This window comes from Cebus imitator, unplaced genomic scaffold (genome assembly GCF_001604975.1).
Source record: "Cebus imitator isolate Cc_AM_T3 unplaced genomic scaffold, Cebus_imitator-1.0 Scaffold288, whole genome shotgun sequence".
Classification (NCBI taxonomy): domain Eukaryota; kingdom Metazoa; phylum Chordata; class Mammalia; order Primates; family Cebidae; genus Cebus; species Cebus imitator.
The window spans coordinates 1,495,465-1,521,672 of record NW_016107603.1 but is presented as its reverse complement, the minus strand read 5'-3'; the positions used below and the strand labels follow the sequence as shown (position 1 = coordinate 1,521,672).

The following is a 26,208-nucleotide window of genomic DNA, read 5'->3' as shown; positions in this document are numbered from 1 at the left end:
TTTCAGGCCGTGGTGTTTAATGTTAATCAGTGTTACTGGGATTTAATTTATGTACAATAAACTAGATCTACTTGAACCGGACACGTCCATGAATTTTGACCAATGTGTACCCCTTTTAAACTACAGCCACAATCCACTACATTTCCTCTACCCCGCAAACGGGTCCTCAGGCCCTATTGCAGTTCATCGCTCTCTGTCCCAGGCAACCACTGATCTGCCCTTTGTCACTATAGATCCATTTGCATTCCACAGAATGTGACTTGCTTCTGTTACTAAACAGAGTCTCCTTGATATTCATCCATGTTGCTACACAAATTTTAACATTTCACCGTAGTATTATTCCATTGTGTGGATATATTACTTTTCCTTATTCATTCACCTATGGATGGGCATTTAGATGGTTTCCAGTTAATATTTTTTAAAAACTGCCTCTTTTCTGACATGGTCGTGCCATGTTACATTCCTCTCTGCTGTATAAAAGAGTCCCAGTTGCTCCATATCTTTGCCACCGTTTGGTACCATAACTCTTTCTAATTTTACCTATGCTACTGGGTGTGTAGAGGTTGTATTTATATTGTATTCTTGTTTTACTTTGTGTAAATGCATCTTTTTGTAGACATCTGCTTTTGCCAGCTTTGTTTACCTTCTGGTTACGCCCCTTTTGCCTTTCGGAAGTACCCCTTCCCCTTCCCAGTGCCTGTGACTTGGGTGGGGCTGTTGCCTAGTGTGGCCACATGACTCTGGCTAGACCAATCAGAGTATTCCATCTTCCCCGGACACAGCGATTGCTGCTTCTGACCCAAGTAGGACCAACCAAAGTGCTTTTTACCAGGGCTGGAACTCCTGAAGCTCTGAGAAACTATCCTTCCTTCTGCAACTGAGAGTGCTAAAGATTACGTAAGCGGGGAGCTGTGCTTCTCTTCACATGGAAAAAGACTGCCTAATAAATATTTAGCCTAGAGAACAGCAAAGCCAGGAAATGGTAAGAATCTAGAATAGACAAAACTAAGATATGATCTCAGTCCTCAGGGAACTCATTATAGTCTCATGGGGTAGACATATTTACCAGCGATTACACTATAGTGTAATAAGCACTATGGTAAAAATATATTCATAGGATGACTTGAAAGCATGGGTGAGAAGAGGGTATAAATAGGTTCATTAAAAAGTTCCTAGAATAGGTGGTAGGCACAGCATCTTAAAGGATGATTAGGAATTATCCAGTGAGGAACAGGGATGAGGAGCGTTCTCCTGACAGAAGGTAGGGTGTTTTTGAAATCCAGAAAATGTGAAGCAATGCAATAATTCAAGAAAATTTGTAAGTGATACAGTATAGGTAGAGGAAAAGTGTTTAGGGGTGTCTGTCCATCTCTCTTGCTCTCTGACACTTGGCGGTGATGTGAGCAAAATGAAGACAAACTGTAAGGCAAGGCCAGATCATGAAGGGCCTCATGTGCTAATCACAAGATTTCAAAATTTCTTCGAAAAACTATGAAAAGCTACTGAAGCTTTGGAACAGGGCAATGACTGGAAGTGACGGCAAAGGTGGGATGGAGGGAAGCGCAGTTTGTGACGGGAACCCCGGGCCAGAGTCCACTACAGTAATTCAGGTGAGAAAGGATGAAATGCCACCCTCCAAGAACAGGTGATCTCTATTTCAGAAGCAGGATACAATTAAAAACTCTTCTCTCACAGTGATACAGCACCAATAGAAGCATAGAATGTAATGATTCAGATAAGCATATTATTTTTAATTTTAGCAAGTCCAAATTGCATAAAAAGTGGTTTCCAAATTATCACTGTATTTCATAATATTTAAAGTACTTACCTCCTCAATCTGTATATCTGTAGTTATGGCTCTCCCTATTGTATATATTAGATTAATCAATGATTGTGTTCCATACCTACAAGGCAATAAATGTTAATCAAGGGTGGAAAGGGTTTTGCAAGATAAAGCTATATTTTAGATAGCAGATGCATGCCAAGTGTACAGCCCCTATTAATTCCTATCTTCCAAAGCTAAGTAAAAACGTGTATGAACTAGTTTAGCTTCATCTTTTAATAGAAAATCCTATTAACACTAAGGAAATATTATAGTTAAATACTTATATGTATTACACAAATCTATTATTTAAATCTAACAAGCTCTTCTTAGAAACAACCATTATCTTTTAAAATGAGGTAGTTGGAATACATGTCACATGTTCAAATCAATACAATTTGTAAGGGAATAAATAAATATGTAAATTATACCCCTTAAAAAAACAGTAGTTAATGGAGGATCAATTTCAGAACTGCTGACTAAAACCCCGGAATGTGTATTTAAAATGCTGCATTTATATATGCTCTTTTGGAGAGAGGATTCATGTCTTCTGATGTTCTCTAAATGTTGGTGATCCTGAAGGCTGAGCACCATGGCTCTACCTGTGCTTGTTTCAATAGGCACAGTAATGGAAACTTCCCCTCCAGGTTACTGTCCTTGAATATCCAGCAAAAAAAAATCTTAAAATAGCAGTGAAGTATTGCTATGAAAAAACAGGAGATACTTACCTGCTCAAAGTGTGGCTGTAGTTAAAAAAGTATATAAAAGACTTTTGGGTGCATTAAAAAAGAAAGAAAAATTAAAATAGGGTTATTATAATGGACTGACCAAGAGATGGTTGAATAGTTAATATATACAATTGATTTCCTTCAAAAATTTCTACTTGAAATTAAAAATTATGAGAGTTAACTTTGGTATAATATATTAATAAAGATGAGAGAAAATAGTGCTGCTGTTTTTCCAAGTTCCTAGCCGTAACTTACACTGTGTCTACCTGAGCAAAGTAAAGAACAATATAATTCTGCATATACTTTAGGCAAGCAAAACTGTTTCTATGAAGAAAGAGGAATATTTCTTAGTTCTCTATTATAATTGGCCAGCCAGGCAGAAAAAGCCTATAAAATGACTCAAGAAATTTGAGTTTCTAAGAACCCAGATTCCAATCTTAAAAAGAAAAATAAAGCCCCCGTGTGGTGGCTCACGCCTGTAACCCCAGCACTTTGGGAGGCCAAGGTGGTCGGATTGCATGAGGTTGGGCGTTCGAGACCAGCCTGACCAACATGGAGAGACTCTATCTCTACTACAAATACAAAATTAGCTGGGCGTAGTGGCACATGCCTGTAATCCCAGCTACTCCAGAGGCTGAGGCAGAAGAATCGCTTGAACCTGGGAGGCTGAGGCTGCAGTGAGCTGATATTGCCCCATTACACTCCAGCCTGGGCAACAAGAGCAAAACTCTGTCTCAAATTAAATAAAATAGAAAATAGAGGAAACCTATCTTTGGTGCTAAATGTGTGATTTTCTGCCAGACACAGGAGAAAGGTTACCCAAGGAGGCAGGGCTGGGTTTGATATTACCTTGGACAATTAATACATTGTAAAAATGGAGAATAACAGATCCTTAGGAGCGTTGCTCTGGAGCGTAAATGAGATAATGTATGTGGAAGCATGTATTAGATTACCTGGCACACTTCATTTCTTCCTGCTCTTGTCAACTTCAAGAGGAGTTATTTTCGAAACAGAGATGATTTATCATTCTTGTTGAGAGAGTAATCTCTTTCAAATATGACTCAACAAAACTGCATTTCACATAGTTTACCCCCATCAGTGTTCAAATACATTCTAATTAATATAAAGTTAAAAGCCAATATGTGTCAATATAGTAATCCTTTTTAAAAATTTGATAACATCTAATGTTAGTGTGGGAACAGTGATTTGGGTACTCCAGTATGGCTCACCCTTCTACCTCTCCCCCTTCTCACATTTCCCATCCCTTCATCTCCCCTACTGTGTCTGATTCCTTGTGGAAAGGATGGCCATGAGTCAAGCATGGGTACACCAAGGCATCTGGCCTGATCCACGCCATGGGAACAGGCCCCCCAGTGCTTGGACTCTCCGCTCTGATAACCTCTCACCTTGCTGTGCTTCTGTTTAGCCTTTTCAGCTGTGTTCCCCATCATGAAATACAACCAAGTAGAAGTGAAAATGTTTTTAAGCTTAAATTTTTAAGCTTAAGACTTTAGGGAATATAATAATATGTGGAGAAAAAAAATCAAATGCTTAGTGAATGAAGAAGGTAAGATTCATTTTGAACAGGTTGAGTTTAAAACTGATCATGCTCTGTATTCTAAATTCAAATTAAACTATGGTTTTTCTGTATGCTGTGAAGCCCATTTAAGAGATGATAAAGGCACAAATAACGCTTCTACCACAACCAATGAAGTCACAAAAAAACTATTGCTCCATCCCTATTTACATAGATAGGATCTATTCATAGCTGTGTGTACCTATTGACTTTTCTGTAACTTGAAAGATAGCTTTATGACCAATGGAGTCTTTCTCATTGGAATAAGTATTCAAGAGATCATCTTTGGCCCAATAATTAACTAAATTTTCCCACAGCAACCAGTGTAATGCTCTGTCTATGAGAGTAGGGATAAAGATCAAGCCAAAAGTTGTTTTATTCAATCAAATATTTCAAAATGTATTTCCAGAGTAGGCTTCCTGGGAAGAATTCTGGGCCTGACTGAAAGGACCAGAGGTTCCTGCACTGCTATCGATGATGTACTCAATTCCAACATGTGCCTCGGTGTGGAGATGATGCCTGACCCTCAACTTACTTTCCCAACTCCTATCTCCTCTCCAGTGCTCTAAGCTCCAGCCAGTCACTTTAATTAGTCCCAAGTTGACCTCCCAGCTCTGCCTCCAGGTATTTCCTGGTGTTAGGTCCTCCAGGTAAAAGGAGGAGATTTGCAATTGTGCTTGTTCAAATCACACTCACCTCCCTTTCTTCCACTTAAACCCCCAAAGCCCTTGCCATCTCTCCTCCACAGCATTTATCAGATACCAAGTCCTAATCCCTTTACATCCCCAATAACAATTTGAACTGCACCTTGACGTAGAAAAACTAAAACGTTTTATTACCAGGAAGAATCTTAGAATTTATCAAATACATCTAGAAGAAACCAAGACCTAAATGTTAACGAAGGAGTTTTTTAGTTCCAGTTCCAAATGAGTAGGTTGGAAAATTTTGTTTCTCCTGTCTGTGTTTCTTCTGGAACGATTACTCTGCTGGCAAAATTACACTTTGTTTACATCAGCATATCCCAAGCTGGAGTTTAGAAGAACTATACCTAGAAGATGCTATGTAGTCAAACTGTATGGAAAACTCTAGGTTTCCTTCTGCAGGGCTTCTTGGAGACTTTATAATGCTAAAATTCACTGTGAGTTTGCAAAAGTGAGGGTTAAAACAGTTTCGAAACTGATTGAGCTATTGTCTCTGTCTGTCCCAGAAGGCTTATCATCCCCATCTTCATGAGTAGCATCCACTAGGATGTGCTTGAGAAAAACTCGTTAGTGCTCAGTCACATTTTAGCAAATTCAGTACAAATACTTTCTACATTTTAATATAAAATTTAATTTGGCATAAGCATTTTTTACTTATAATTTTATACTATCTTCATCATTACATGAGGACTAGTGACATACGTATTATCATGTCAAATATGTCTGTTTAGTGATAATTAAATATTTAGATATGCAAAAAACTAAGTATTCCTGTGCCATTTTGAGTATAAAATTGTAATTATTAAGTTGAAATTTTATTTCCAACAATTCATAAATCATGTTATTGTCTATTCAAACAAAACTATTAGCAAAATTGAGCAAGACTGCTGAATATAAATTAAGCCCTAAAAATAAATGCATAAGATGTAGAATGCAAATTAATTTGAGTCTGAAACTCATTTTGTAGCAGAATGTGCAAGAGAAGTGAACTAAGGTGAATATACCAAGTAGAATAGGCATCCTCATTTTGTCAACTATAATATTCAAGCCATAGTTAAAAGTTCATGCATTGCTCTTCCATAACACAGGCAGTTTGTAGTGAGACTAAACACAGGAAACATGATCACTTTTCTAGTCAATGCAAAGGACTTTTGTGACCTAGCTAGACTAAAACTGAGCTTCCACCACCAAACCAGTGACCTAAATGAAAGAAAGGTCTCACTTTCCTTCTTACCTTTTACTCACAGCTTTCCAGTTGTTGACTAAGAAGTCTTTTGCCACGTACCAGCCAATGTCAGATGCTGCCACAACCTCAATTATATTTGTTTCATTAGAAGTGAATGGGGATGCGCTGATAGCATACTCCATATATCTGCAAAAGCGCATGTGTAGAAAATACATTTTAAACATCCAACATAAAGAGTTAGTTTAAATAAATGAGATAAAATCCCACGGTTCTAAGGTAGTGAGGTACAAATATGCATCATTTTAATACTTACATGAGCACATTTCTATTTTTTCCCTTTAGTTTATTAATTTCATTCCTCCAGCAGAAACTTTCAAGGTAAGCTGGCCATAATCACCTGTTAAGTATCCATGGGTCTTTGCTGCAGCTCATTGCATAAACAAGTTGAAACTTTTCTTCTTCCTTTGTTGTATTAGTGTAAATATTTAACAAGATGTCCCACTCTTTATCACTTCCCAAGGCAATGCCATAACATAAAACCACTTCTTTAATTGGATAAAGTATTCTGTAAGATATAACATACAATGTTATTTTTCATAGCAGTTAAGTTATATGTTGATCCAGGTTACCATATTTTAGAAGTATAAATCTAGAAAAAGTCTTTGAAGACACAGATAAAGTTCAAAAGTAGGGATCTAGAGAGGCAATTGTCAAAACTGTCATTAGCATTAATTCCATGAGAAGAGATCATCAAATTCCAAACTAAGGAGCTTTAAGAAAGAAGTAAATTAGAGTAGTATAGTGTATATTGATAATACAGTTTGGTCTTGTAGCTCATTATCACATTTCCTAAGAGTACATCTGAGTTGGTATATTAAAGCTGACAAAACCAAAAGGGGAGTTAGTGTCAGCACTCAGTGAGGCAACAAACTAAGAGAGAGATGGAGAGAGAGAGAGGTGCTCTGCTGCACTCTCAGATATAAAAATCATGAAAAAACAACCTATTAAGACTCAAAACAAGCATAGAAAGCTAAAAGTAAGTGCTTATTGGAAGAATGCACTGGGAATGAGAGGTCCTGGGTGATGATTCATTGTATAAATTCTAACCTGTTGTTATACACACACCCACATTAAACACTGGTTTTTTAAAAAAGGTATTTTAAAAGAATAGTAGGAGAAAGCGCTTAGCCAAGTGAAGGCAAAACACTCATTCCCACAGTGAGTACACCAAAAAGGGAAATTGCTCGGGCTAAAATACAAGGACAAAAATGTAAGGAATTATATTACTCTTACTCATTTTCTGGATGGTCCACCCATTTTGCAAAGAGTTCTTTTGACAGCTGAAGACAGTCTTCAAGGCCCAACCAACACACAGTTCCAAAAAGTTTTTCCAGTGATATTCTTGAAGAAAAAGTCAAAGAAAAACAGTTTATTTTGCATTACCACCTTCATTTTCTCTGCCTCCAAGAATGTGTGTTTTATAAAAGGATGGGTATTTCTAAATATCTTTTCAATGACATCAAGTTTGTTTAAAAAAATTGCTTTTGTGGATGACAGATGTATTTAAGATTCATAGAAATAGTTCCTGAGAGGCTCTTAGGCACCAAAAAAAGTTTCTAAGACTAGTACTTTCTGAAAGCTAGAAACAAATTGCTGCCATCCTTCATCTCCCTCAAGCACACATGGGTGTACCCAGGCTCCACAGCTGTTGTCAATTTATTTTTCCTCCCTTTTACTAGAATTCCCTTATGGATAAAAAAATGATTTTAGAGTATCTAATCTAACAGACTTTAAAATAAAGTTCTTTCTCTATACAAGAAAGGGAAAGGGCATAGTTCATTTCTCCCCTTCTACAATTTGTTTTCTCTTGTTTTGGTGTTTCTTCTACTCCCCCTGACTGTTATGTACATGTTAAAAGAATAAAGAAAAAGAATAACAGTGTTTGGTTGGTTTCGTTGGTTTTTACAGCTGAGAAGGGGAATACATTGTACTTCAAAACAAAATAAGTTCAAAAGAATACAGTGAAGACCAGTAATAAATCCAGGTAAGTGATGCCTTGTGGTCCCTACTCCAGGTTTGGGGTAAGGGTAAAGAAACGCAAATCGGCCTTAAGTTTCCAGAAAATGCAAGAGCCAGATTTCTGTTACTCCATCCTCCAGTTTCAACCCAGCCTGACATGACCTTCTGATAAACTAAAGAGGAATGTCCAAGGCTGGAGGCCCTCTGAGAGCTCTAGGCATTCATCTACATGTGTACTCACTCCCTGACCCCACCCATCCCAATCCCAAACTGGTGGCAACAAGCTGGAGTTCTATGGAAGTGCAGTCCAACTCCCCAGGGCTGCTCTGAAGAGAACTGGCCCTGGGATGCTATTAAAAGTAGGCCACTTCAGTCTAATTTAGGAGAGCCAAGGATATGTCTAGTTAACAAATGTGCTGTCTGATTGAGCACACTGCTTTCGCATTCACTCATACAAATTGCCTATCCACTCTCGATCCTAGCTAGTCCTTACCATTGTACCCCTACTCATCCATTCCATTCTATGTCCTTCCAGTCACATCCCTTAGCACTAAAATTTTGGCCCTCTCAGAAGAGTACTATTGAGAGAGAACAATCATACTTTGTATATTTTGTTTTTCTTGCTTGGTCTAATTGGTTTGAACTTGACCAGAAGTTGTAGGTATAATCCCCGTACTGTTATTGGCTACAGAGTCCCTCCCTAAATCTAGAGACCATCCTACACGCAAAACTTAGGGCACAAGAAAGACAGAAATACTACCACTCCATTTTGCCTCTTGCCTCCTTCCCAGACCACCATGACAACATGCTTACTCTCCTCACCCAACCAGTAATATGAAAGTCATTTGTGATATTAACTCATGCTCACACACCAATAACTGATCTATATCACTGTCTACCTACCTCATCTTATCTGCATAATGACAGGATTTCTGTTAACAACAATGTACAGCGGGGACCCTTTCCCCCATGGCTTTTCCATCCCATCAACTCACTGGTATAGGCAAGCTTTGCTGAGCACATCTTCACCAATAGTAGGACACATTTATGATTTCAACCAGTAGTCTAAGCTTTGAGAATACAGAGCTATAAGCTCCTGTGTGTACATGCATGTGCTTTGCAGGTAAATTAAGATCTCAAATTGACCATCTTCTCTTAGAATACATGTAGCCCACCAATCTCTGAGCTATTGTTCTCAAATACTAATAGCATACAAAATCTCTCAATGAATAACGGATATGAAGATTTTATTTTATGACTTCTGGAAGCCTATTAATATGAATGTATTTTATTCAATTACCATTTCTTAAAATATACTTACAGAGCTAAGTAGTCATCTTGTAATACCAACACATTTTCACGAATTATAGTTACATAAATATTCCATATTGAATTAAGTCTCTTTAATAGGTACTTCTATAAACAACAAAGAAAATACATTGTTAGTTCTGGCTTGCAAAACTGAATTTTCACTATGTTCCTATTTATTTATCTGAAAAGATATTGATAGAGGAGTGGCAGATATTTCTTCAGAAATTATCTGTTACTAAATATGTAACTTGTTTATTTTTTACATCTTTGGGTTTAGTTCCGTTTTACATAAAATGTGGTTTACCATAATACCAATGTTACAGTGTATTGTGATGATTAAATAATATATTGCAAGCACATTGCCTGACACAAAGCAAGAACTCAAAAAAATCAGCTACTATTATCGCTTAACATCATCTGATACATTTCCAATTATGTTCAAAACAGAGAAGAAATGTCAAGAAGCCCTGATTCTGAAATAAAGTTTCTCCAACTAAGCTATCAGATGGTAAATATAAAATTACAAAAGTTATACATTTATTAATAAATCCCTAAGAATTAACTAGATGCTGCTCAGTGAAATTCTTTAAAAACAAATAGTAGTTACACTTCTTTACCCAGAACAGGTCATCAGATGTCATCAATGAGCTCCCTCAATCCCACCAAAATTTCAGTGCCTTCTTTTATTAATTACCATCTCAAGATCAACTAAATTCCCACAGGTACTTTGATTATTAGGAAAAAGAAAATCTGGAACTGTAAGAGGTATTTGCAATCTCACCCTCAGAATAACCTAGAAATTCACTTGAAATCATCACCTAACATACTTTTTGGTTTGTGTGACTCCTAATTCCCCAAAGAGGGCTCCTTAACTTTTGCATTGATTTTATCATTGCCATTTTCTCCTATAATTACTGTTTAAGACCTAACAATGGATAATATATATTTTCATTTATGATGGTATGTCATTTCTCTGTTCACTAATTCTAATTTCCCCCTTTCTTTTCCTAACATCAAAAGCATCTTCATATTTTTACATTTTCTAGAATATATCTCTCTGGTTTTAAGTGCTATTGCTATGGATAAGAATACTGCAATTTTAAACACAGAGTTGTTAAAAGTCATTCTGTTTGCCTAACAATCTCTTAGGAAAATAGTTGCTAATAAATATTATCCTTTTTCCTAAAAAAAACTGGGCATACCATTTCCATCCACTTCTGGTTTCTTAGGACACCCTCACTTCACCAAGAATGAAGTACCCTTCCAATCGTCACTCATCTCCTAGACCAGGTCTAGACTAAGGTTTTTTCTTCCAAGAACAATCAGCCATTGTCAAGAAAAAAAAAAAGCATATATATATATATATATATATATATATAATTTAAAAGTATATTTTTATTTATATATTTATTTTCTTTATAAAATAAATGTACATTTACTTTCTTAACAATGGAAAAGACCTGTCTTACGGATGCTGGCTACAATATGAAAAGAAGAAGAAAGGATTTGTTTAAAAACTACATAAGAAAGATGAAATTACCTTTAATAACGGATATAGATCAGAGTTCTTCACATCAGAAACAAGATCCTTGGTTACCAAGTTTACCAAGACTGTATGCCATACTATGATTTCGTCTTCTTCAGCAAGGTATTTGGTTAACTCAAGTGCTGTTTCAATCTCAATATAATTGTTTCTGTTTGATTTAAAAACACACACACTCAAAAAACCTTCACTTGCTAAATAATTGGCATGCATTTGACATTTATTCCATGTTTCAATGCCTGACTTCAATAAGGCATGTGAGTAAGCGTTTGACATTTATTCCATGTTTCAATGCCTGACTTCAATAAAGCATGTGAGTAAGTCAAGAACAAGAAGGTAAGCGTCTCATCTTATAGAAAAGATGAAACCGAAGCAAAGTTGACAAGCCCTCCATTTCAATTTGGTACTTTAACGTGTCCAAAGTCTTGAAGACTAGAGAATATTCAGGCCAAATGTTGGACTGATTATTAGGAAATAGAAGAGTTATGCATTTAGTATGCATTCTTATGAGAGTATAATTTGCACTCAACAAGTATTAATTTGAAGTAATTCTCTATCTAATGCTCTGCCAGCTACTTATGTGCACATCAACTGCAGGCAAACCTCAGAGATATGGCGGATTCTGTTCCAGACCACCACAATAAAACAAATATCATAATAAAGGAATTCATATGATTTTTTTGATTTTTCCAGTGCATATAAAAGTTATGTTTACACTATACTGTAGTCTATTAAGTGTGCAATGGCATTATATCAGGGAAAAACAGTTTTACACATCTTAATTTAAGAGTAGTTTATAGTCGACAAATGCTAACAACAATCTGAGCCTTCAGCAAGTTGTAACCTTGGCTGCTAACTGATCAGTGTGGTGGTTGCTGAAGGCTGGGGTGGCTACGGCAATTTCTTAAAATAAGCAACAATAAAGTTTGCCACATTGCTCAATTCCCTTTCACAAAAGATTTCTCTGTAATACGTGATGCTGTTTAATAGTATTTTATCCACAGCAGAACTTCTTTCAAAATTGGAGTCAATCCTCTCACACACCCTGCTGCTGCTTTAACAACGAAGTATACATAATATTCTCAATCCTCTGTTGTCATTTCAGCAATGGTCATAGCGTCTTCACCAGGATTAGATTCCTTCTCAAGAAATCACTTTTCTTGCTCATTCATAAGAAGCAACTTCACCTCTATTCAAGTTTTATGATGAGATTGCAGCAATTCAGTTGCATCTTCAGGCTCCACTTCTAATTTTAGTTCTATTGCTATTTCCACCATACCTGAAGTGACTTCCTCTGCTTAAATCTTAACCTCTTGAAGTCATCAATGAGGATGGAAAGCTTCTTCAAAACCCCTATTTATACCGATTTTTTTTTTACCTCCTTTCATGTATCACAAATATTCATAATGGCATTTGGAATGATGAATTCTTTCCAGAGATTTTCAATTTACTTTGGCCAGATTCATCAGAGGAATCATTATCTATGAAAGCTATAGCTTTATGAAATGTATTTCTTAAATAATAAGATTTAAAAGTAGAAATTACTCCTTGATCTGTGGGCTGAAGAATTGATGTTGTGTTAGTAGGCATGAAAACAACATTAATCTCCTTGTACATCTCCATTATAGTGCTTGTGTAACCAAGTGCATCGTCAACGAGCAGTGATACTTTGGAAAGAATCTTTTCTTTCCTGAGCAGTAGATCTCAGCAATGGGCTTAAAATATTCAGCAAACCATACTGTAAACAGATGTGCTGTCATCCAGGCTTTGTTGTTCCATGTACAGAACACAAGCAGAGTTGATGTAGCATAATGTTTAAGGACCCTAGGATTTACAGAATGGTAAATGAGCACTGGCTTCAACTTAAAGCTACCAGCTGCATTAGCCCCTAACAAGGGAGTCAGCCTGTCCTTTGAAACTTTGAAGACAAGCATTGACTTGTCCTCTCTAGCTATGAAAGTCCTAGAGGGCATCTTCTTCCAATATAAGACTGTTTCATGTTAAAAATCTATTGCTTGGTGCAGCTATTTTAACAATTATCTTAGCTAGATCTTCTGGATAACGTACTATAACTTCTACATCAACATTTGCTGCTTCACCTTGTACTTTTGTTATGGAGATGGCTTCTTAATCTTCATGAATCAGCCTCTCCTAGCTTTAAACTAGCACCTTTTCCTGCACCTTCCTCACCTCTCTTGGCCTTAATCAAGTGGAAGAGAGTGAGGACCTAGCTCTGGATTAGGCTTTGGTTTAAGTGAATGTTGTGGGTGGTTTGATCTTTTATCCAAATCATTCAAATTTTCTCCATATCAGCAATAATGCTGCTTCACTTTTTTTTTTTTTTTTTACCATTCATGTATTCACTGGAGTAGCACTTTTAATTTCCTTCAAGAATTTATCCTTTACATCTACAATTTGGCTGTTTGGTGCAAAAGGCCTAGTTTTGGCCTATCTCAGTTTCAACATGTCTTCCTCACTAAACTTAATCATTTCTAGATTTTATTTAAGGTGAAAGATGCATGACTCCCCCTTTCACTTGGACCGTTAAATGCCATGGTAGGGTTATTAATTGGCATAATTTCAATATTACTGCTTCTCAGAGAATGGAAAGGCCAGAGAAGAGGGAGAGAGGTGGAGGAATGGCTGGCCAGCAGAACAGTCAGAACACACATAATTATTGATTAAGTTTTCTGCCTTATACAGGCTTGGTTCATAGCATCCCAAAACAATTACAGTTATAACATTGACAAAGCCTGATCACAGATCACTGTAACAGATATAGCAATAATGAAAAAAAGTTTGAAATATTTTAAGAATTACTAAAATGTGACCCAGAGACATAACATGAGCACATGCTGTTGGAAAATGATGCTGATAGAATTGCTTGACTCAGCGTTGCCACAAATTTTCAATTTGTAACACATGCATTATCTGTGAAGTGCAATAAAGCAAAGCCCAATAAAATTAGGTATGCCTGTAGTACATATGACACTGCCCTTGCAAACCATTGAGAAGGTTCAGTGAAGAGCTGAGACTTATGCATAAGAAGCTACTAATGAAAGATCCCAGAAAAGGCAATGAATACTATAAAACAGCCAAGAAGAAAAATATGCACATGGAAAAGTCGGGTAAGAGAGAAGAGTCAGGGAAGGCTTCATAGAGAAGGAACTTGAGAAAAGCAGAGAAGGATGCATAGGATTAAAATAGGTAGAAAAAGAGGAAGGCAGCCCAGGAGAAAGAAGATAAGGTGGGAATTAGTATGATGGGCAGACCAAGCTAAGGCAGGGTATTTCCTTTGTGTATAGTGAGAAATGGGGCCTAATAGGTAAGTTGGCTCAGATCCTTGCATGTCAGGATGAAGAGTTTAGATTAGGTGGAAAGGTACTCTAGGCATTAAACAATTGGAATAGCATAACGAAATTGATGTCTAAGAATTTTATTGCAGTAGTGTTAACGAAGACAGATGAAATTCAAAAGGACTGAAGGCTGGAGTCTAATTTAATAGGCCAGGCAAGAGATGATGAAAGCTTGGCTTAGTGTGGAAGCAGTGAAAGTGGTAAGGTGAGCCTCCAAAAGACATTTCCAAGAATGGAGAGATAGGACTTGGTGACTGTGCATGTAAGATGAAGCAAAGAGAAGAATCAAGGATATTTCTGAGGTTTCAAGTTTGGGTGATGAGAAGAACAGTAGTACCTTTAACATGCAGAGAGAAATTGATAGTAAGAGCAAGGTAGAGGCAAAAATGAAGTTCAGTGTTTACAGCACTGAATTTGGATGACCACATGATAAACCTGAGGCAGGTGGAAAGATAAGTAGCAATGTAGATTTGTAAGTCATCAACAAGTCCTTCCACAAACGTTTAATGAGGATCTTACATCTGCTGGCACTCTAAAGATACGCAATAAAATGATCACCAAAACCCAAGAGTGAATGAGTTATCAAAAGAAAGACAGAAGAAAGTAATATAACTACAACTGGTGTTAAGAGAGCTCATAGCAGTAGAAGAGGAGTCAGATACGGGAGGTCCCGTCTCAAGAAGCAAAAGCGACATTTTCAGAACGATATAGTGAATAATATCAAAGTTACGGTAATCTTAGAGAGAGGGACTGGATTTTCAGCAAAGTATTAGACAAAGAAATGTGCTGCAGTTCACAGAGAGAAAAAGTAGTAAAGAAGGATAAAATAAGTAGACATTTATTTAAGACATATGGCTGGCCAAAGAAAGAGAAAAAATACTAATTTATTACATATATTTCTTAATTTTATTGGCTGAAACTTTAAATTTTGAACATTTATTAACTTACCTGGTTAAACACTTAGCATATCTTACACTGAGTAAATCTAATGTAAATAAAATAAATAATTCTGCAATATACTAAAATACAGGCAAGATTGCATTAAAATTATAGCCATCACCCTTGGATAACAGAAATCACTGCAAAATCTCAACTGGTAGTCTTTTTATTTCCAGCAACTTATTAAATTGTAAAATTCCACTGCAGCTATAGAACTTCATCCTAATCTTAATAAGTTAGGCCTATATATGCTAAATAATCAAATTCATAGTGATGAGGCTATTATTTTTATAAAGGTCTCAAGGTACATTCTAAAACCGTGAGAGAAGAAAACATACTCACTTAGACAAGAAAAAGGCGTCATCAATCAACTGCAGTCTGTGAATAATAGGAATAGCCTGCAGAATTAGACCCAAATATGTGCAGGAAAAGATGAGAACATTTTTCAGTAAAAAGTTTTCAAAATAACAATAATTTAGAGATTACTGCTGCCTATAAAGCACCTTCACATGAATTATCTCATCTGCAGAGAAACAATAATTACTAAGGATAGACCTCATAATTTATTTATCATACTTTTTTTTTTTTTTAATAAATGACCCCTCTGGACATCAATTATAAAGTTTAAATAGGGCAGAGAGTTTTGCCAAAATACTCCCGAAACACACCATGTTAAAAAATAAAACAGGCAGCCAAATTTAGAAGACCTGTCCAAAACAAGTATACATTAAATTGTATTACAACATCCAAATTAGTTTCAGGGAAGTTTTTGGCATAGAGGTCCTTAAATAAATATTATTTAGTGCTATTTTGGTAACATTGAGGTACCATATTTTTTCACATGGTATTTATCTAAAGATTTTACTAATGTGACAGAATGCCACCAACAGATCCCTTTATATCCATGAAACAGCAGAGGCCAATTGCCAGTGTACTTCTTTAGGCTTCTGTTTGAACTCCTTGGCACTGCCAGGCCATCGGACTCTGCTCTCAGCTCAGACCCTAAGGGTGTCCAAGGCCTCCTGCATCACACCTTCAGCAACTCTCAGCACTGTGATATATTTGGTCCAAAGACTTTATCTTCACAACATTTCTTTAAGCATCTGAGCAAGTCAAGTTTAATTCTTCAGCTGGTATAGTCTAATTTCTTCTCTGGTAGTACTAACATTTTCTCGATTAATATTAATCATGAAGATTCTCTTTTATTTGCTCACCAATTATGTTGTAGAAATAAGTTGCCTTTGTTTTTCAATGAATAAATCTACAGTGGTTTCAAGAAATTACTATAATGGTATAACCTCATGCTTGCATGGCTTAGAATGCTTTTAGAAATGTTATAACTAGCCACTCTGAAAAGATTTGGAAAGAAAATATTATTGTAAGTGGCCTTTGTGGCTTTATTCAAAATCCCAATAATTTGTTTTAATTACTGAACATGTCATGAATCCCTGAATTGTGTCAGGCCTCTGTTAAACATAATACATATATTATCTTATTTAATCTGTAAGTTTGGTATATTATACCCATTAGTACACATATAAGAAACTGAGGTACAACCAGGATGCCTTCTCTAGCCTTTTAATGGTTGATCTTTCTGTTAGGAAGAGAGTCCACCTTCATTCCCACCCCGCTCACCTCCAGGCATACTGAAGAGATTTTTTTTTCTATATTCTTAAAAAGGGGAGATTTGGCTTGAATGTGCCATACCTCTGGCAAACAATGAACAAAATATGAACACAAGTCTTTCTGACCCAGAACCTAAGCTCTAAACCAATATGCTAGAGAGACTGCTGTGTGTCTCAGAGAACTTTCAAACACAGAGACACTTAACATAGAGACATCTTTTAGTTCAACACTCAAGTTTTGTGAATGGAGTCTAAATGAACCACCCAAAGGTACACAGCAAGTCACAGTAGAGCCAACTGTACTGACTCCTAAGCCAGCATCCAGCTCTGCTCATGGAACTTTAGTTTAATCAGTTAAAATCTGATTGATTAGAGCTGGCCAACATTTTAGTGTTTATACACTGCATAATTACTTATACTTATTTTATAATATAAAGTGATACTGGATTATTATTATTGTTTTGTGAACTAAATTCTCTCTTTTGAGGTAGAGTGGAAATATATTTTATAAGTAAAATTAATATTTTCTAACATTTACTGGGTACCTGTTATGGGTTTAGAAATTTTAAGTATACTTTTACCTACATCATCTCTAATCCTCATGATGAATAAAATATGATAATATTCTCATTTTAAAATGAAGAAATGGAACCAGGACATTTAAGTAACTTGCCAAAGATCACAAAACTAATGATGAATAGAATCCATCATCCTGGATTTCCAAAACCTGGAAATGTTTTGGAAAAGTAAGATGAATGTTCAAAAACACAACACATTTAATCAAAATCTCTACTTGCTAAGAACAAGAAAAAACATCTCTTTCATATGTCTGGAGATGAGGGGCAGGAATGGGGTTGGAATGTCTTCCCACCAGAATGCTCAACCTCTAAAACACTAGAGTAGGCATTATAAACTATATTTAATTAAAAGTATCAAAAGTAACCTTACCTTAGGATCCTTTTCAAGTAGTTGATTTAATTTCTTCCAACCTAATTTATCATAATTAACTCTATAATATCCAGTCATATTCAAATTCAAAATCACCCAGTCATGGTCAGAATCTGAAACTCGCATTTCAGGGAATACTTCTATAAAGGAATATGGGAATAATTTGAAATGGTACGTTTTAAAAAGATTTTTTAATACCAATTTATACTACACATTTGATTCTAAACAAACCAATAAAACAAAAATTTAAAGGAATTCTAGAAAATATATTGCTCTTACCATGTAATTCTATATTTTTCACATAAAATGGCTTTTGATTTGACACTTTTCTTTAAAACTCTATGTTCGACAAGAGTGATATTTCAGTATGAAATGAGATAGCTTTTCGGCTGAGCATGGTGGCTTACGCCTGTAATCCCAGCAATTTGGGAGGTCAAGAGTTTGAGACCAGCCTGACCAACATGGTGCTACCTCACCTCTACTAGCAATACAAAAATTAGTTGGGCATGGTGGCGTGCACCTGTAATCCCAGCTACTCAGGAGGCTGAGGCAGGAGAACCTTTGAACCTGGGATGTGGAGGTTGCAGTGAGCCGAGATCATACCATTGCACTCCAGCCTGGGCAACAGGGCAAGACTCAGTCTCAAAAAAAAGGAAATGAGATAGCTTTTTAAAAGCTAGACATTTCAATATTTTATTCTCTGCCTTTATATACGCATATATGTAAAGATGTTTGAAAAATGTGTTACTTACTGCTGCTTTGATCTAGCCATACTAAAGATTGTGTAGTTCCATTTTTTATCCAAAGAATAGGGACAATCCACGTGCCACTTATTGGAAGAAAATAAAAAATTTAGTTACTTTTCGCACATGAGAACAGACACTCTAAGCCACTATTAAAGAGATGAAGAAATAGCACACAGAACTCAGATTGTTTGGTCATTCTGTGTGAATATGCAGGCCTTTGTTCTTAGGATTATTCACTGCTGTTTTTACAAGCCAGTTTTACTTTGGCTATTGTTTACTCCTCTCTCCTGTGTGTTTTACGGATTAACTTCTTTTTATGACTTAGGGAGCTACTAAAACTCTCTTATATCTGAAACCTTCAAGTCCTGTGTATGTTGAATTATAGACACCTGGCTTCACTCAAGGGTAGTTCAAATGCTGCAAACAGAACCCAATCTAACTGAATCCATGCCCAGATAGGTAAAAAGTAGTTTAGAAGAAAACACTTGACTAACACTTCAAAATACTTTCAACTTCAAGTGTTCTCCCCATCTGAAAAGTATTCAACAGGAATCAGTCACAACATTTATATTTATTGAATGCCTGCATTCTTCCCACGTTGCTGGACGTGACCTGGATGAAGTAGGCAACCACAGGAAGCACATTTGTTATCTGAATATTGCCCAGAGTTTAGGCAATATTTCCAATCTTAAGTTTCCACAAGGCTGGTGTCTTCAAAACTGTCAACGGTGAGTCTGTATTTATCTACATAGCTAAGACACACTCATCTTCTCAAAAGTCACAGAGTATTACAGGGCAAAGGAACCTTTGAGTCTCCCATTTCTCCCTCTGGGGGCTTTAAAGAAAGAGTAGAAATATCTGAAAATTTTGGTGATGGTATTTGAAAATTAATTACTCATTTGTGCTGATATTGCAATAAAATGTGAAGATTAAAACCATCAAAAACAGTTGAAAATCAGCTAACAAATTAAGAAAGGGAAGAGAAGAATGAAGGGATAAAGGCTAGGTTATTTTATACTAATTTCATTTTTACACAATCTTTTGGAATACATGCTATTGCATCTATATAGATAAGGCAACAGAAATTCACAGAGCTTAAATAATAACTAAGGTTTGAATTTTGGAGAAGTCAATATTTGAGCCCAGGTCTAATTGACCCTAAAGACCATAATTCTAATGGTGTGGGTATGGCTACAAATACACAAACGCATGCATGCACACACATACATGTAGACAACTATACAGAATTTTCCTCAGGGAAATAGTTACCATTCAGTTTCATTTCTAGGGAAGAGAAGACTACTCTGCAACAAGACTCCCTTTCCTCTTTACTAACACAAGGCAATCTGTGGCTCTATCTTATTGCCTCCCACTCAGAATCCCAAGGAATTCATTACCTCTGTCTGAAGGACGAAGAGGAACACACAGTACCCCATAGCTTTTGGCGCTGATGTAACCCTAAATCTCAGGGTAGGGGCACTGTCTTGAATCCCTAACTTCAAGTCTCCGGCATTGCCCAGGACACAGGGTCTCTGCTTCGCCCCAGTATATAGTCATATTGCAGAAGTGTATGTGCCAAGTCGGGGTAATGCTCCGCCACCCACAGGCTGGATCCCATTGGACCAGAGCTCAACCCAAGGAAGATGAAGACAAAGAGGAGCAAAACTACCTACTTGTTGGTTAGAAGAGTCTGATTTTTAACCTTTTCAAGATAAAATGGCTCCTGTTTCATGATGCCAGTAGACACATTTAAAGTGATCACTGGAAAACCACTCTGGTGTGTCCAACTGTCCATTATGTTTTTTATTGTTGCTGGCAAAATAACTGTACTCTGGTCATCTATGGCCTGTTTCAAAAAATCATCACAAAAGCAGGTAAGGTTATCAGTGAAACGTTTTGAAGTAGCAATCTCCAAAAGGAAACTTGGTAGCTATTCTCTTCCTCACTTATGTAGTAGTCCTGTGGTGGGTGATCTTCTGGGCCAAATTTAGAACTCTGTTTATCTCTACATAGGAATGGTTCTTTAGTTCATTAATTCATTCTCTGAACACATATTTCTTGTTCTAACATGTTCCATGCTCTGTTCTGGGCACTGGAAATACAGTGAAGACTAAAGACCCAACCCATGACCTAAGGCAGTTCTATAACAAGGTAAAGTTGTTTTCCTATGGAACTGCCATTCACCTATGGCCTCCCAGTCTTGTCCTGTATCATACAAACCAACTCAGCAAGAACGTGTCAGAAAGTAGGACAATCACCATTTGAAAATGTCTCCATAGATCATCTTGCTCAGCATTTGAGTAGGAAAATGTCTTCAAATATGACTGTAAAAATAAAAGAGTTAAGGTTAGAATAAATAACATGCCAATGCAGTTTATGTTTACTGCCATCCAGGCAACAATTATTTTGCAAACTCACCTTGAGCGCACTGACAAATAAATGCTTGTTCAAGAAACTGGAAAGCATCTGGGCCATAGACGCTCCCTAGGACAAAAGAAGTTGTCCATTGTTTGAACAAAATTCAATATCCATATACTGACATATTCCATATTTATAAGCAATATTCTGAGCTGTGTTCCTGATCACATTTTGCTTTTTAGTTGAATGTTTGAATTATTTCAAAATGTGCTAATAAAATAGTAGGCTGTCACTAATTGAGAGGTAAAAGGTAAGCAGATGTCCCACATGTAGAGTACATAAAATATTAAAAAATTGAGATCTTTACATGGCAAGATTAAATTTCCACCAAGCAGAAGGGTTCACCTTGAAAGTAGAAAGTTGTTAAAGTCTATGGTCAATGGTACTGAGCATTAATTAACATGGGCTTGATTGATATTTGCAAGGTAAGAATTAATTTAATCATGTTTTCTGAATCCCATGAATTGAATTAAAATAAGGTTATTTTGATAAAAAGTTTTAACTTGCATATTGATATAGGACCCTTGGAATCCATTATATGCAACTTTCTACAAGAGTACAGAATCAAAGGAAATTTCTAACTGCTTTTACCTTGCTGTAAACAAATATGTCAAAGAGTTCCTCTATTTCACTTGTTTTGAAATTTTCCACCTTCATGGCCAAAGCTCTAGTCACCAGGGCGTGATCTTCTCTGAGGACATGATGTAAAATGTTAGAAAAAAAGACCTCATTCTATAAAAGGAAAAGATTGAGCCACATTAACTCCTGAGGTGTCACAGAAAAACAAACTGCAATGGTCCTAAAATACTTTCAAAAACTGATATTGAAGAGAGGAAAAAATTCAGTAACTGAGAAGTTGAAATATGCCAAATAAGTCAGAATTTCTTGAATAACAAAACTGTAGGATACTTTCCCTCTTATTTGTATCCTTTTTCATTTCAATTTTTACAAAGTCAATTACAAAAGTTAATGTGGTTCCCCAAAGCCACTGCATTTCCCATAGGGAGGTCCATGGCTCTCCTAACAAGGCCTTCCTTAAGGTGGTTTTAATTCTCTAAAATTTCATTGGTAATTTTATCAATAACTCCTTAAAATTAATCAGTCTCTCTTTCATGAATATTTACAAACCAAAAGCATGCCAGATCTACAAATTCACAAAGATGCTGATGTAGTAATTGAAAATTGAAAACAAATCCATAAACTGGATACTACAGTTTATGGCTCATGCATTAAGAGAAGGCAATTTATTATATTTTAATGAGAACCATAGGACTCTTCAAAAGACCAGCTCTCTCTCTCAGACAAATAAGAGCAATTTCTTCCTGAAGTAACGCCAGAAGAAGAATCTAATATTTCTAATAAACTACCCCATGATGCTGATGTTGCTAGTTTAAGAATCACACTGAGTAGCAAGGATTTGGAGGAGTCATCTGCGTAGGTCTGATCCTATCAGTAAGCATGGATTTTATTAGTTTAACACTCAAGGCTTCTTGAGAGTGTCTCACTGGTGACCTATAAGCACAATGTGGAAAATAGAGAAAATAAAAAACATCCATAATATCACACCCTAAGATCACCACCATTAAAATGTTAGTGTAGTTCTTTTCCATCTTTTTTCCTAAGTGCTATTTATTCCCACAGTTGTAAAAACTTGTTATCTTGTTCATATTATAGCATTTTAAAATTTTGCTACCTCATCTTTATAATTATCCCTTATAATGGCTGCTGCATTATAAGGAAAATAGAAACATAAATCGAAAGGAAATAAACCAAAACTTAGCAGTGATTATCACAGGGTGATCAAATCACAGATGATTTTTTTCTTTTCAAAGTACAGCAGATGAAACTTTTGCAAAAGAAAAATCTTAAAATATATAAATACACAGCTTCATAATAACCCATTGGGTCAATGGACCATAATTGATTTAATAACTTCCCTTTTATTAGCTAGACATTTAAGTTGCTTTCAGCTTTTTACTATTTTGACCAGTTTTAATGAACATTTTTGTTCATACAGCTTCTCCATATTTTGTGGGTCTTCCCTAACCCCATTAGAATGGATTGTCTTTCCTTCTTCTGGCTGCCTGGTAAAGGTTTTATGTAACCTTCTTGATACCACTATAACCATATAAGGTAACTGATAAATGAGGTAACACCTCTTCATCAACATCCTAGAGGCCTTTCTACTCTGGGCCTGCCATAAAGTGATGCTGTCCGTAGACTGTTTTGGTTCTGTTGGAAGGAAACATTATATAAAATATGATGTCAGCTTAAACACACACACACACACACACACACACACACACACACACACACACACAAAACAAAAAAACTAGATACTGCATATAGTGATTAGATAATATGAATCCATATATTCACCATTACTTTATCCCACAAGCTGCGATATGCCAGAGAAGACCTATTAAAATTTCTTCCTTCTTTTTTTTTTTGGAGACAGAGTCTCACTTTGTTGCTCAGGCTGGAGTGCACTGCAGCTTCCATTTCCTAGGCTCAAGCAATCCTCTCACCTCAGCCTCCTGAGTATCTGGGACTACAAGGGTGCATCATCATGCCCAGCTAATTTTAAAAATTTTTAGTAGAGACGGGATTTCACTATGTTGCCCAGGCTGGTCTTAAACTCCTGAGCTTAAGAGATTCTCCCACGTTGGCCTCCCAAAGTGTTGGGATTACAGGTGTGAGCCACCAAACACAGCATAAAATCTGCTCTTATCCTTAGAAATATAACACTATTTATTGTAATAAATTTGTAGAGAATATTATGGTGGTTAAAAACACAGGATTTGGAGTTTAGGTGCCTGTGTGTGAATTCTTCCTCAGCCCTTTAGGAGTTATGTGACTCATCAAAGACCACCGATTTTCTCTCTCTGAAACTCAGTTGCCATCTGAAAATGGTAAAACAACAATGTCCTCAATGGATTATTATGAGAACTAAATTAATTTACATAATGTTCTGAGCACAATGGGTAGCAAATAGGACATGCTCAATAAGGATTAACCACTGTTGTGTTTACTTATCATTATTTTTATTATGATACTTCAGAATTATCCTGAGGATTGAATGAGATAATATAAATAATTCTATATAAGTACATAAAACTAATGTTCAGTTTATGGTAGTTGTCTCAACAGTACCTAGCAATGCCATTACCATCTACGGAATGACTGCAAGAAACCCATTTTACGAGTGAGGAACTAAAGTTCAGAGGTGTTCATCTGCTTGTCTCAGCTTATGATCATAGTAAAGGCAGAGCAATATCTGATGACCACAGTGCCTATATGTACCTTTTCCCTTCACCAAGTCTGCTGCTTTCTTAGATCAGGCAGCAGAAAGATGGAGGAAAGTCATTAAGTGGCAATGTGAGGGCTAGAGCTTCAGAATTCCAGAAAGCCTTCCTTCTTAATGTTCTGACCCCTTGACCATAAGCCATTCATATCATGCTTTGGTGACTTTGACTTTCAGCTGAAATTAGACTTTGAAATAGAAAAAATTGAAAATCTGTTTCTGCATAAGGGTCTATGACTCTGTTACTCAATTTCAATCATATTACTAGATTAAAAAGAGGTTAAGGTTCTTGATCTCCAAAAATCATTGAAAGGAGAGCTTAAGCTTTTTAAAAACAAAGATCATGGCATGTCCTCAATCGCCACGATCTGATGCTTTCACTCAGCTCCACGAGCAACTAAGAGATGTAGAAAACATGGGTAAGAAACTAATAATAAAAGGAAATAATTAAAAGGCACAAAAAGAGACAAACATTGTAAATCTTAGCTTCAAAAAATACCAGAAATATGTTTTGGGGAAGTTTTGCTAGATACTGATAATACTTAAACCATTTTAGTTGTTATAAGAGGTAACTGAAATTGATGTTCATGATGGATTCTATCTACTTAAGAAAATACGGTAAATTTCATTGTCTTATGGAAATTAAACTTCTTCCCTTATTTATTCTATCCACAGAGTTAATTTAGGATCTAACCAACTGCTTTTAAAAGCACTTATAGATGGCACTAACCATGAGTGAATAAAAGCCATGAAAGAAATACAAACACTTTTGTAGGCATAGAGGAAGTGGAAAGGACTGTTCAAAACAGCTAAGACAATAAAGACATACTATATGTAGATAAACTGTGTGTATATATATACATATATATACATACGATCATATATTGAAGACACAAACCCTCTCCCTTTCCCTCTCTCCCCCAACTGCCAATTAGCTTCTTGAGGATAAGAACTCTCCATTGTGTTTTTGCTATAGAGCACAGTGGTTAAAAGCATGGGCTTCACTGTCAACGTGACCTGGAATTGAATCACAGCTCTGACATTTAATAACTATGAGACCTTGAGCAACTTACTTAATGCTTCTATACCTCAGTTTCCTCACCTGTAAAACAGAAATAGCAACAGCACTCATATGGTTGGTTTGACGTCTGAGTAAGATGATGTATGTATAGAGCTCACAGTGCCTGGCACTTAAGTTCTAAGTCCTGATTGAATGGTAAATACAGTATTATTGCTGTTACCATCATTATCCTTGTCATCAGACTAGACCCAGACAACTGGTTATAATCTCAGTCCTGTCCCAATTGGGCAAATTACCTTGGGCAAGTCATTTAGAGTCATTTAACCTTTTAGTACTTCAGTCTATATAATGATGTCCAAACTTTCTATATAATGATGATCTATATAATGATGTCCAAAATTTCCTCCAGGACAAGAAGGGCCTGTGCACAGTCCAGGGGGAGGAAGAGAGAGGCGCTGCAGAGTGACTGGGCTGGGGGCATCTTACAGGATGCCTGTCAAGGGTGGCGAGGTGGCATGGAATTTGGGTGCTAAAAGCCTGCACTACATCAGTGCTTCCCAGATGCTGTGATTTCACAAATAGATGAAAAGAGGTTTTAAAAAAGGTTTCTGTGGCACCAAGATAGGCTTGTCAACTTTTTTTCCTGCCAAACTATCAACCAAAACAAGTACCACCTACCTACCATCCATTATCAACTTCCATAAAAGAAGGAAAGCTTACTTCCAAAATAATAGAAAGAACATCATCTGAGAATCTCCTTCAGAGTGAATAGATTTAGTCTGTAAAGAAGATCCAAGAAGTGGAGATAGTATTTCAATTTTAATAAACCTTTGAATGAGTGAAGGTAAAGAGAAAAGAGGTGAATAATCTAGCCTTGGAACAACTGGGAACTGAGATGAGATGGAGACCGGCAAAGAAAGGCAGGAAAGAGCAATCCTGAGAACCAGAGAGGTTACAGGAGACAG

At 36.4% G+C, this 26,208-nt stretch overlaps 1 protein-coding gene across 2 annotated transcripts in view; it reads right to left on the bottom strand.

The window, feature by feature from the left end:
* Positions 1-26,208, bottom strand: part of LVRN (laeverin) — a 72,373-nt gene that overhangs the window by 2,675 nt on the left and 43,490 nt on the right. For both annotated transcript variants that reach the window (XM_017502031.2, XM_017502032.2), the window contains exons 7-19: positions 21,510-21,650; positions 20,919-20,984; positions 20,759-20,824; positions 20,174-20,346; positions 18,507-18,583; positions 17,755-17,894; positions 15,524-15,579; positions 10,884-11,037; positions 9,354-9,448; positions 7,307-7,414; positions 6,411-6,578; positions 6,062-6,199; positions 1,829-1,904 (exon numbers count right to left, since the gene is read on the bottom strand). In XM_017502031.2, the coding sequence (XP_017357520.1) occupies positions 1,829-1,904; positions 6,062-6,199; positions 6,411-6,578; positions 7,307-7,414; positions 9,354-9,448; positions 10,884-11,037; positions 15,524-15,579; positions 17,755-17,894; positions 18,507-18,583; positions 20,174-20,346; positions 20,759-20,824; positions 20,919-20,984; positions 21,510-21,650 (1,458 nt within the window). The remainder of the gene's footprint in view (positions 1-1,828; positions 1,905-6,061; positions 6,200-6,410; positions 6,579-7,306; positions 7,415-9,353; positions 9,449-10,883; positions 11,038-15,523; positions 15,580-17,754; positions 17,895-18,506; positions 18,584-20,173; positions 20,347-20,758; positions 20,825-20,918; positions 20,985-21,509; positions 21,651-26,208) is intronic.